The 13,230-nt window shown below is 45.7% G+C and overlaps 1 protein-coding gene across 1 annotated transcript in view; it reads right to left on the bottom strand.

The window, feature by feature from the left end:
* Positions 1-779: 779 nt before the first annotated feature.
* The window catches only part of LOC105498054 (myocyte enhancer factor 2D), a 62,944-nt gene continuing 50,493 nt past the window's right edge, over positions 780-13,230 (bottom strand). The window contains exon 11 of the mRNA XM_071083599.1: positions 780-918. Within this exon, the coding sequence (XP_070939700.1) occupies positions 792-918 (127 nt within the window). The 3' untranslated portion in view covers positions 780-791. The remainder of the gene's footprint in view (positions 919-13,230) is intronic.

The raw sequence follows: 13,230 nt of genomic DNA, 5'->3' as shown, positions 1-13,230 counted from the left end.
AGGTGTGAAAGGTCACTTACGATCCTGACCTGCATTCTTCTCGGGAGCCTGCGACGATGGGAATTGGGGAGAGGGGCGGGCCCCGGGGCTCTGGAGGTCTCTCAGGATCAGCCCCCTGCGGAGGTGTGGGACAGGCTGTTCTGTGCCCCACCGTCCTGCTGTCTCTGCTCTGAGGCCACCTTACCCCAGCCCGTTTTTGGTCCCTTTCTAGTCTTTTTGAGTTTCTTCCACCTATGACTGTTGGGAAATAATTGTTAAAATCTAACTTTCATCCCTCCCTTGGCAGAACTGTGGGAAAAAGGACACGAAAATCCACATAAACACTAATTTGATTCCATCTAAGAGTCATTTGTTCTATAGATTTTCACATTTATTCTCTTATTTGTTATTACTCTGTTGCAGAAAGGGGCTTCGTAAGTGGGGAAGAGAGGAGCTCCGGGGAGTGCCTTCTAGCCCAAGGTCTCAGGGAAGTTGATCACTAGAACCAGGAGCGTGTATGTGCAAACTGGGCTGCAGAAATTAGATTATGCACGTTATATATTAAAAGGTGATAACTGCTATGGACGATAAATGAAATGTAAAACAGCATAAGGGGACCGGGTGGGGCCTCATTGAGAAGCTGGCATTGGAGCAAAGACAGAGGAGATAAGAGAATTATTCGCGAGGAAATCAGGAAAAAGTTCCACACACAAGGAACATCCAGTCTCTCCTCACAGTTTCCTTCTGTCTTGGCTGCCTCTACTCCATTTTGTTCTTCAGTCATCATTGTTAGCCGCTGTTTTCTAACCTGTTCAGGAACTAGAGGGGCTTCCAGCAACCGTCTTATCCTTTGCAGCACAATCTGCAGAGGTAGATCTCCCAGACTCTGGCAAACAGCTGCCTGTTGGGGATAACTCTGTCCTAGACGCATCTGGTCTCCTGTAAAGACAGGTTTTACTTTAGAAAAGGAGCATAGGGTGACAGAAACAACATAGGCATCGGAGTCAGGCAGATCTCATTTTGAATGAAGCTCAGCTCTGCTACTTATGAGTTATGTGATCCTGGGTATGGCTCCCGGACTCTCTGTTTCTCCATTTCCTCATTTGTAAAACAAGGATCATGCCTACCTCATAAGGCTGCTGGGGAAATGTACGGTTCCTGGTGGGTGCTCTGCACAGAGCACTGTGTGAGACAGAGCAGAGAATGGGTCCCAAACCACAGAGAAGTTAGAATTTGCTTAAGAAATTCAACAGGGATATGTAAAGCACTGCATTTAGAGACAAAATATAAATTTTCTAGTTACAAGATTTGTTCATTTGACAAGTGTTTGCTGGATGACTCTATGGACCAGGTACTAAGGGACATACGGGGAAGGAGACATCTGCCCTAATTAAAGATCAAAAACAAAGCCACAAATTATTGCTCAGAAAATATAGACAGAAATTCTATGGAGAGAGAAAGAGATCATGTTCAATGGGGGTAATGTAGAGTCAGGAAAGGTTTCACTAAAGAGGTGGGCATGAGCTGGGTGGTCTTCGAAGGAAGGATAGGACCTGAACATGCAGAGCCTAGGACAAAGCAGTGCATGTGAAAGACCAGGCTTGACAGTAACGCATATGGGAAAGACCTGAACATTTAGGTAACCATAAGCTTAATATGAGCCAGTAACGTAATGGAACTGCTAAGACCTAATGTGGTCTTTGGCTCTGGGAAGAAGAATCACATTCCAATCAAGAAAGCTGAAGAGTGCTACTGTACTTGTAACTGACTCCATCTGAAGCAAGATACTGACATATAAGAGAGCATTGAGAAAAGAATTAACCAAATGTCGAGGGGGCTCTGCCATATATAAGGGATGTGGCCATGGGCAGGTTACTTCACCTCTCTCATCTTCATTTCCCTTATCAATAAAATCAGAACGAAGTTTATTGCACAGGGTTCATAGTGAGGGTTAAATGAAATTGTATAAGAATACCTACAAAAGTGCCTGGCACATGGGAAATACTTCAACTGATTCTTGAAAAAGAAGTCTTCATTAAGTGAAGGATTGTGAACAAACTGATCCTGGAGCTACGGTACCTGTCTTTAACTATTTAATGGGCAATCCGCGTAGAAGAGGGGCAGACTTATTGAATGGTACAGGAGGAGAATCAGTGAGTGGAAACGAGAAGGAACCACATTAGGGCTTGGCATAAAGAAGAACGTACAAATGGTCAGAAAAGACCAAATACAGAGGACGTTCAGTCAAGAACGGCCACCAATTCTTGGTGATTTTAGACCAAGATTTAGAAGAATGAATTTCTGTTTTGGGTAAGTGATTGAACTACCTGATTTCTTAGTGGTATGTGCCTGTAGCCCCAGCTACACTGGAGGCTGAGGTGAGAGGGTCGCTTGAGCTTGGGTGGTTAAGGCTGCAGTGAGCTGAGATCACACCACTGCACTTTAGCCTGGGTAACAGAGCAAGACCCGATCTCTAAATAAATAAATAAATAAAATAAAAAATAAAATTTGAACTAGCTGATTTCTAACATTCTTTCCAATGTCAAAGTTCTAATACAAAGCAGTGAATATGTCAACTTACATTACAAATTTTAAGCTTCCTCAAAGTTTCGTGAAGGTTAGGGATCGTGCCCATGTGGTCCATTTCTTCATCAATGGCCCAGAAGAGTACTGGGCATATAACATGCATTTTATAAATATTTGTTTAATGAATAAATGAATGGAATAAATAATGCATGTCAAAGTTCTTGTACACTGGAAAAGACTGCAGATAGTTATAAGTAGCCATGATAATCACTGACTTTTTTTTTCTTTTTCTTTTTTTTTTTTTGAGACGGAGTCTCGCTCTGTCACCCAGGCTGGAGTACAGTGGCGTGTTCTCGGCTCACTGCAACCTCCACCTCCTGGGTTCAACTGATTCTTCTGCCTCAGCCTCCCAAGTAGCTGGGATTACAGGTGCGTGCCACCACATCCGACTAATTTTTGTATTTTTAGTAGAGATGGGGTTTCACCAGGTTGGCCAGGCTAGTCTCGAACTCCTGACCTCAGGTGATCCGCCCACTTCAGCCTCCCAAAGTGCTGGGATTACAGGCGTGAGGCACTGTGCCCGGCCGATAATCATTGACTTTTTTTAGTGTTCTGTTACAAGTGCTTTATATGCATATTATAAAGACAGTGTTACAGGAGCTCAGTGTAAAAAGCACAATGCTCACTACTTCTCCTCCCTCACCATGGGAAGAAGGGATTTCTTCTTGGAGGAAACAGGAAAGGCCAGGGAATTACCACCCACAGAAGACAGGACAGAGGGTAAGATGGTGGTCTTGGTTCCATTGTGTTAAAGGAAACTGGGAGGGGCATGGCTGGGCTGCATATCCACTGATGGCTGCTAAAATAGGACACCGAACCGAACAACATTAGGAATGGAGATGATGCAGAGAGGCAGTTTTGTCTTAGAGTTACAAACCGAAGCAGAGTGAAGCTAAGAAGGGGGCATCTTTCCGCTGGCACTATGTTCATGACTCAGAAGGCTTGCATTATGGTGGCCAAGGCATGATCAACTCCCTGTAGCTGTCTACTACCACAGTAACTTTTTAGGGTTTCCTGACTGAGAATTTATTCAAAGGCCCTTGGCTTTTGGCAGTGCTTTCTCTCCTGTATCACAGAACCAATACTTGGTGAAAAAATACAATGAAGAGTTTCTAGTAGTTACACAGCCTGATTTCTGCTTGGCTTTTGCTTTGCTGAGAAGAGCTATAGTCACAGTCTCTCTCTCTCTCTCAATAAATTGGAGGAGAGGGGTCTGTGGTGTCTTGAGGAAGAAACGAGTGAAGCAGTAACTTCCCCAGGGTACTATTATTTGATTTAAAAAAAAAATGCTAGGCCAAGCGCGCTGGCTCACTCCTGTAATCCCAGCCCTTTGGGAGGCTGAGGTGGGAGGATCACTTGAGGTCAGGAGTTTGAGATTGGCCTTGCCGACATGGTGAAACCCCATCTCTACTAAAAATACAAAAATTAGCCAGGCGTGGTGGCACGCACCCATAATCCCAGTTACTCAGGAGGCTGAGTCAGGAGAATCTCTTGAACCCAGGAGGCAGAGGCTGCAGTGAGCCGAGATCGCACGACTGCACTCCAGCCTGGGCGATAGAGCAAGACTCCATCTCAAAAAAAAAAAAAAAAAAAAAAAAGAAGAAAAAAAATTCTGTCACCAGATCTTTCCCCAATCAGTGTAGACTGGGTAACCCTATCTAAATGCCTTCTCACCCTAATCCAGATTTCTCATGCAATGTTCCCATTTTTTTTTCCTTTTGTATGCCCTTTTTGGAGACGCAGAACTCTAATTCCACGGGCTATCTGAAAAGAAGAAACCTTAGGTAATATGTATTTGGCTCCCCCAGGTTTTCTCTTCCTTGCCTGCTTCAATGTCTTTATCACTGAAGAGAGTGCATCATTTGAAAAGACAGATATAGACCGGGAAAGGGTGCTTAAAGTCTGGGGAATACAGAGGAGGTGCCCCTCCTGGGGCAGCCCCCCGGATTGGAAGAAGTGCTGGTCTTCTCTTGGTTTGTTGCCTTGTGCTGCCACCTAGCGTCCCAAGACCTTAAAATATCATACCTATATTTCATTCATTCAGATTCACTGATTCTTTCCATCTTTCAGCAAAATATATTAAACTTTCCCTCTGGCCAGCTACGAAGGCAAGTTGCCCTACCCCGCCAGTTGTTTCTAGGAATTCCTGTTGTCATCCTGTTCTAGACAGTTCCCTTGCTGTCCTTTGCTTTCTGTGAAAAGTGACTTTAACATTTCTCTGAATATTCCAGGTAAATTTAATTCTAGTACTTCTTGCTATGGTTCAGACTCATTCCCTTCCGTTAGCATAAGTGGAGACTAGGTGCTCTGTAATCCCTTCCTAACAATCCATTTCCAGTCAAGGCTCTGGGTGGATGAGAGTGTCCACTGAAGACAGCAGGAGAGATAAATGACACAGTGTGAGGTTAGACAATGCTGCCACCTATTTGACATTTTATAAAGAGGGTCTGTATATGTCAGGATATTTCATTTTTTACAGCACCCTACCAAGGGTCACGGGGCATGTATTAGCATTCCCATTTCACAGGTGAGGAAATAGGCTAAAGAACGTCAATAGCTCGGCAAGGTGGCATGTGCCTGTCGTCCCAGCTACTCGGGAGGCTGTGGTGGGAGGATCACCTGAGCCCAGGAGGTTGAGGTTGTGGTGAGCTGAGATTGGGCCACTGCACTCCAGCCTGGACAACTAGAGTGAGACCCTGTGTCCGAAAAAAAAAAAAAGAAAAGAAAAGAAAAAGAAAAAGAAAAAAGAAAGAAAGAAAAGAAAGTCAAGCAGTTGATTAACAGGGATGTAGTGGAAAAGCTGAGCAAGTAACAGGTTTCCTGGCTCTCATTCAGGGTATATGTCTTTTTTTTTTTTTTTTTTTGAGATGGAGTCTTGCTCTGTTACCCAGGCTGGACTGTGGTGGCACAATCTCAGCTCGCTGCTACCTTCGCCTCCCGGATTTAAGTGATTCTCCTGCGTCAGCCTCCTGAGTAGCAGGGATTACAGGCGTGCACCACCATGCCCAGCTAATTTTTTGTATTTTTAGTAGAGACGGGGTTTCACCACGATGGGCAAGCTGGTTTCGAACTCCTGACCTCAAGTGATCCGCCCACCTCGGCCTCCCAAAACGCTAGGATTACAGGTGTGAGCCGCTGCGCCTGGCCGAGGGTATGTCTTTACAGCAGGCTGTCCAAAATGAGAGAATGGAAACCTAGAATAGAGAGCTCCTCCCAGGCAGGGAGGAGAAGACAGGCAGAGGGCAGCGGTGTCACAGGCCGTGCTCCAGAGGGGAGTGGATATGGCCTGGAGAGTGAGGAGGGCTTTTTCCTGCCTGAGAGTTGAGTGAGACTCCTTCTGTGGCACAAATGCTCCTCCTGGTGGCCGCAGCAGGCTATGGCAGGGAAGAGGAAAGGCAGGAGACCGGCTGGAGGGGCTGAGCTGGGTTGAGAAGAAAGTCCCGGAAGTAGCATCATTTAATTGACATTGATGTGAATTTCTAGAAACGCAGACATATTCATACTCAAGTGTAAACAGATAAAACCCAGTTTGAATGTATTTTATTTATTCCCATGATTACTATACCTAACATTTATTAAGCTCTTAATCTTTACTAGGCACCGTTCTAAGTGTTTTACTTGCATTGTATTTAATCCTCTCAACTCCATGAGGAGGTTAACCAATGGGCATTGAATCGCACAAGCAGAAAGTGGTGGAGGCAGGACTTGAACCCAGATCTGCATGACTTCAAAGCCCAGAACATGGCTTCCATCTTCCCAACATTCAGGACATAGCTGACTGTCAAAGTGGGCAAAATTTATTTATGTCAGAATCCAATGGAAAAAAAAAATAGTCTCTCGTTTTAGGGGTATCCCTGATATATTCCATCTTCCAAGTACTGATTCCCTCCTAAAAGGCAATTCAGGTCAGAAATACAAGGCCGGGCGCGGTGGCTCAAGCCTGTAATCCTAGCACTTTGGGAGGCCGAGACGGGCGAATCACGAGGTCAGGAGATCGAGACCATCCTGGCTAACACGGTGAAACCCCGTCTCTACTAAAAAATACAAAAAACTAGCCGGGCGAAGTGGTGGGCGCCTGTAGTCCCAGCTACTCGGGAGGCTGAGGCAGGAGAATGGCTAAACCCGGGAGGCGGAGCTTGCAGTGAGCTGAGATCCGGCCACTGCACTCCAGCCTGGGCGACAGAGCGAGACTCCGTCTCAAAAAAAAAAAAAAAAAAAAAGAAATACAGCACAACAGCTCACCTGACAGAACCTGGAATGCAGAAGTGGAAGGATTAGCAAGAGTGGACTGAAGGTTTGATTAATTAGAATCAGTCAAACTAAAATTGGTACATTGTATATGCCTACTCTGGACACTGCTTAGTGGGGGAGATAATGTTCGAGACACAAAGATGACTAAGAAATAGTCCATATCCTCTGAGAACATAAAAGACTAGAGGGGGAGACAAACATTTACAAAAGTATCTCTGAGATGAGGAAAAATATGGTTTAAAAAAAGGCAAAAATACTAAGAGTGGGAGTTGGAAGAGGTAGACCTAAATGACTCCTTGGAAGATTTGAAAGGGTTTTCTGGCGGGGTATGGTGGTTCAAGCCTGTAATCCCAGTACTTTTGAAGGCTGAGGCGGGAGGATCTCTTGGGCCCAGGAGTTCGAGGTTGCAATGAGCTATGATTGCGCCAGTGCATTCCAGCCTTGGTGAACAAGTGAGACCCTGTCTCAAAATTTAATTATTAATTATCATTATTATTTTTTGAGGTGCAGTTTCGCTCTTGTTGCCCAGGCTGGAGTGCAGTGGTGCGATCTTGGCTTACCGCACCCTCCGCCTCCCGGGTTCAAGCGATTCTCCTGCCTCAGCCTCCCAAGTAACTGGGATTACAGACATGTGCCACCACACTCCGCTAATTTTGTACTTTTAGTAGAGATGGAGTTTCTTCATGTTGGTCAGGCTGGACTCGAAGTCCCGACCTCAGGTGATCCACCCACCTTGACTTCCCAAAGTACTGGGATTACAGGCGTGAGCCACCACGCCTGGCAATTAATTTTTAAAAAGAAAGGGTTTTCTGTGGAGGTGGCAGCTGAACTGGGCTTTAAGTATTGGTAGGATTTCAACAGACACATATGAGAGGGGGATTAGATAGGGAAGAAAGGGAATTACAGAGAAGCAATAGTAAGAACAGAGACTTGGGTTGTGGGGGGAAGTGCAGGGCATGCTGAAAACTTGTGTTCTCGGCTAGATGGAATATAAGGTTCACCAAGGGCATAGGCAGGAGATAAGGCTGGCATTGGAGGGTAGAGAGCCTTGGACACCAGGCTAAAGGGTTAGAACCCCACACAGCAATAGGAACCATTTAGGATTTTCACGTGCAAGGAGTAATGTTTAAAAGTATGCTGTATAATGACATCTGTCAGTGATAGTTGAAGAAGTTTTGCTAATTTCCAGGCAACAGAACAGTGAGGCCAGGTGCTGTGGTCTCATGTCTGTAATCCCAACTCTTTGGGAGGCCAGGAGTTTGAGACCAGCCTGGTCAACAGAGCAAGATGCTGTCTCTACCCAAAAAAAAAAAAAAAAAAAAGGTATTGGGGGGGCAAGGAACAGTGAGGCTGGCCTAAGGAGTTGGTGGTGGGCAGATAAAGAGAGGGCAGATGTACTATACAGTGAACATGGAGGACCTGGAAACTGGCTGGATATGGTACTGAGGAGCAGGGAGAGGTTACGTGGTGAAACCCCACGCAGAGGTGTGGGCACTAACTAGACTTACTGAATACCACCACTTTCGGGTAGTTTCCTCATCTATAAAAATGGACATAGTAAATCAGCCTTACACAGTTATTGTGGGAAGATTGGATTTGATTCTGCATGTAAGGCACCTGGCAAATAAAGCAGGCGCTCAGTATGTGGCAGCTATTATTTTTATGGGTTTGAACATGATGACTAAAAGTTTGATGATGACATTGACCAAAATGGGAAACACAGTGGGAGGGGTGGGTTTTTCTCTTTGTCTGTGTGTGGCAGTGGGAATGGTGGGGGAAACTAGCTAACAAATTCAGTTTGAGATCTGTGGAATTTGAGGAATCACATTCAGGTAGAGCTGTCTAGGAGGCAATTACATAATTTGGGTCTGGGATTCCATTTGGGCTATGAATCAGCAAGATAAAGGAGAAAACTGAAGCCACAGGATCAGGTGAGAAAACCCAGAGGGAAGGAAGAGCTAGGAGAGTTACAGTTGAGACTCATGAACATGGCCTGCAGGACTGCAGGATCCCAGCCGCCACTAAGAGAGGAGAATCAGGAGAGGGCGAACCATGCAGCCAGGAGAAGACAGCCTCAGGAGGGAGGGCAGTGACCTGCACCCCACACTACCACGAGGTGAAGAACAAGGCTTTTGATAGGGCTTTAAAGTTGCCTGGGACCCTGAAGACTGTAATTTCAGGAGTAAGGAGCTGGACCCCAGAATTCAAGATGTTGAGAGGTACATGAGAGTCAATAGACACTTCTCAGCACTCTAAAGTTTGATGGTGGCTGGGCGTGGTGGCTCACGCCTGAATCTCAACACTTTGGGAGGCTGAGGTGGGCAGATCACCTGAGGTCAGGAGTTCAAGACCAGCCTGGCCAACATGGTGAAACCCCATCTCTACTAAAAATATAAAAAAATTAGCCAGGCGTGGTGGCAGGCACCTGTAATCCCAGCTACTCCAGGGGCTGAGGCAGGAGAATCGCTCGAACCTAGGAGGTGGAGCTTGCAGTGAGCCAAGATTGCACCACTGTGCCCCAGCCTGGGCAACAGAGCAAGACTCCATCTCAAAAAAAATTGACGGTGAAGGAAGGAGAAAAGAATGTGGTAGGCCGGGCGCGGTGGCTCAAGCCTGTAATCCCAGCACTTTGGGAGGCCGAGACGGGCGGATCACAAGGTCAGGAGATCGAGACCATCCTGGATAACATGGTGAAACCCCGTCTCTACTAAAAATACAAAAAAACTAGCCGGGCGAGGTGGCGGGCGCCTGTAGTCCCAGCTACTCGGGAGGCTGAGGCAGGAGAATGGCGTAAACCCGGGAGGCGGAGCTTGCAGTGAGCTGAGATCCGGCCACTGCACTCCAGCCTGGGCGACAGAGCGAGACTCTGTCTCAAAAAAAAAAAAAAAAAAGAATGTGGTAGTTAGAGGATAATGGAATTCTTTTTCTTTTTTCTTGCATAGAAGAGATTTAAATATGTTTTTGGCAGAGGGAAGAAATTAATACTCTATTAATGGGAGGCAGCAATGGCATAACACAAACGCAAAGGTTAGGGGAGGAAAGAAGGACAAAGTGCTTTTTTTTTTTTTTTTTTTTTTTGAGCTTTTTTTTTTTTTTTTTTTTGAGACGGAGTCTCGCTCTGTCGCCCAGGCTGGAGTGTAGTGGCCGGATCTCAGCTCACTGCAAGCTCCGCCTCCCGGGTTCACGCCATTCTCCTGCCTCAGCCTCCCGAGTAGCTGGGACTACAGGCGCCCACCACTTCGCCCGGCTAGTTTTTTGTATTTTTTAGTAGAGACGGGGTTTCACCGTGTTAGCCAGGATGGTCTCGATCTCCTGACCTCGTGATCCAGCCGTCTCGGCCTCCCAAAGTGCTGGGATTACAGGCTTGAGCCACCGCGCCTGGCCGACAAAGTGCTTTTGAAAGGTCACTCTCAACAAGGAGGGGGAAGATAATCTCTCAGAGACAGGAATTTAGGAAGAGAGGGAGTTAGAGGAAGATACTAAAGAGTTACAAAAAAATTATTTTGGGGCCAGGCGCGGTGGCTCACACCTGTAGTCCCAGCACTTTAGGAGGCCGAGGCAGGCGGATCACGAGGTCAGGAAATCGAGACCATCCTGGCAAACACGGTGAAACCCCATCTCTACTAAAATACAAAAAAATTAGCCAGGCGTGGTGGCGGGCCCCTGTAGTACCAGCTACTCGGGAGGCTGAGGCAGAAGAATGGCATGAACCTGGGGGACGGAGCTTGCAGTGAGCAGCCACTGCACTCCAGCCTGGGCGACAGAGTGAGACTCCATCACACACAAAAAAATTATTTTGGAAGCTTGCGCAGGTTGGCCTAGAAACCTTTATGAACAAGAGCAGCAACAGTGGGGTTAGAGGAAAGTGGAGAAGATTGGGAATTATCCTTATGGGAAATTGGTCCCTCCTCTCTGCCTTTCAATTAAGTTATGTGTCCCAGGGGAGTTGTGAGGGTACTTGGAAGGGAATGATGAAGGATTTAGGGAAAAGGTGTGGCTGAGAGTTGGAGGGTCAGATATAATCTACTACAATGGCAAAAATTAAAAATGATAACATCCATATTGGCAAGGATGTTATCATATACTGCTGGTATAATTTTTCTGGAAGGCCAGTTTGGCAAAATGTATTAAAATATTTTCAGGGGGCTGGGCGCAGTGGCTCATGCCTGTAATCCCAGCACTTTGGGAGGCCAAGGCAGGCGGATCACGAGGTCAGCAGATCGAGACCACCCTGGCTAACATGGTGAAACCCCGTCTTTACTAAAAATACAAAACAATTAGCCTGGTGTGGTGGCGGGCACCTGTAGTCCCAGCTACTGGGGAGGCTGAGGCAGGAGAAGGGCATGAACCCGAAAGGCAGAGCTTGCAGTGAGCCGAGATCGTGCCACTGCACTCCAGCCTGGGCGACAGAGTGAGACTCCGTCTCAAAAAAAAAAAAAAAAAAATATATATATATATATATGTATTTTCAAATGTGTATACTTCATGGCCCTCCATTTGCAGTTCTAAGTATTCAATCTAAGGAAGTAAAATATATGTACAGATATGTTCAGTGCTCTCTATTTATTTGAAACAGAGTCTCACTCTCTTGCCCAGGCTGAAGTACAGTTGTGCGATCATGGTTCACTGAAGCCTTGACCTCCCAGGCTCATATGATCCTCTCACCTCAGCCTCCTAAGTAAGTGGGATCACAGGCATTCTCTACCACTCTTGGCTAATTGTTTTATTTTTTGTAGAGACAGGGTCTCCTTATGTTACCCAGGCTGGTCTTACTCTTGGGATTATATAATCCTTCCACCTCAGCCTCCCAAAGTGTTGGGATTACAGGCATGGGCCACCACACCTAGACTCACTCAGTACTATTCCTAATAGCCAAAAAAAAAAAAAAAAAAAGAGGAAACAAACAAATTTTCAACAAGGCAGTAGAATACAGTACATGGTTAGAAGATAATACTTACCAGGCACTAAAAATGTAGAAAAGTATTTATTGGCATGATCAAATGATCATGACATTAGTAAGTGTAAAAGAAAACATAATATAATACATAAAATATAAATATGTTCCTATTCTTTTAAATACCTACCTGTGTACATACACAGATACATGCACACACATATTTAGAGAGAGGGAGGGAAGGAGAGAGAGAGGTATCTGGCTTGAGCAGCTGGGGAGGTAGTGTGACCATTAGCTAAGACAAAGAATTTAGGAGAAATTAGCAGTGTCGGTGCTGAAAATAAAGGGTTCCTATTAGGTTTAACCTGTGGAATATCCTAGGGATATGCCACAAGCATGGCTGCACACATAGGTCTGAAGCTCGAGAGAGAGATTTCAGCTATAGACGTAGATTAGGAGCCATCAGCCTCTAGGGGTTGCTTAAAACTAAGGAGTAGATGATACTGCCCTGAAAAGGAGTGACAGACTGGATTAAGAAAATGTGGCACATACACACCATGGAATACTATGCAGCCATAAAAAACAATGAGTTCGTGTCCTTTGTAGGGACATGGATGCAGCTGGAAACCATCATTCTCAGCAAACTATCGCGAGAACAGAAAACCAAACACCGCATGGTCTCACTCATAGGTGGAAATTGAACAATGAGATCACTTGGACACGGGAAGGGGAACATCACACACCAGGGCCTGTTGTGGGGAGGGGAGTGGGGGGAGGGATGGCATTGGGAGTTATACCTGATGTAAATGATGAGTTGATGGGTGCTGACGAGTTGATGGGTGCAGCACACCAACATGGCACATGTATACATATGTAACAAACCTGCACATTGTGCACATGTACCCTAGAACTTAAAGTATAATTAAAAAAAAAAAAAAGAAGAGAGGGCAGTCAAAGACAGACCACCTCCCCCCATCCTCAGCAAGGAAACAATACTATTTACAAGGTGGGCAAAGGGAGTAGAGCCTGCAAAGAATAGTCTCTGAGACTTCTAGCAATCTATAGTTCTACTACCCCAGCCGACTACTGGAAACATGTGACCTTGTTTCCACTTTATTGATAAAATGCGCAGGAGCTCTCCTCCATCACCTTTCCTCACTCAAGGGTCTGTGTATAATTATGACTCATGCCTTTAACCCTTCTGCCTAATTCAGAGGTGACTTCTCACCTCCTTGTAAAGGCCAACCAATTCCTTGAATCCGCTAACTTCTCAATTGTCTCCCATCACCTCTGCTGGTGTGCTCTGCGGTGTTCTCTTTATCAAACATTTTCAGCATCTCCTATGCCACTAGTTTTGTCTCCTTTACTTACAAATATGCCAGGATTTTCTCAATCCTGAGAACTCTAACTGGCATGATTGTCTCCAATATTTCCTGCTGTTTCCTCCCTATAGTGCCAAACTTCTCCAATGCATGGTTTACACTCGCTCCACAGCCATCTTCCTTATAAACCACGGCAAT

Source organism: Macaca nemestrina, chromosome 1 (assembly GCF_043159975.1).
Source record: "Macaca nemestrina isolate mMacNem1 chromosome 1, mMacNem.hap1, whole genome shotgun sequence".
Classification (NCBI taxonomy): Eukaryota; Metazoa; Chordata; class Mammalia; order Primates; family Cercopithecidae; genus Macaca; species Macaca nemestrina.
Note: the sequence above shows the minus strand (reverse complement) of the source record. Positions and strands in the feature narration are given on the sequence as shown.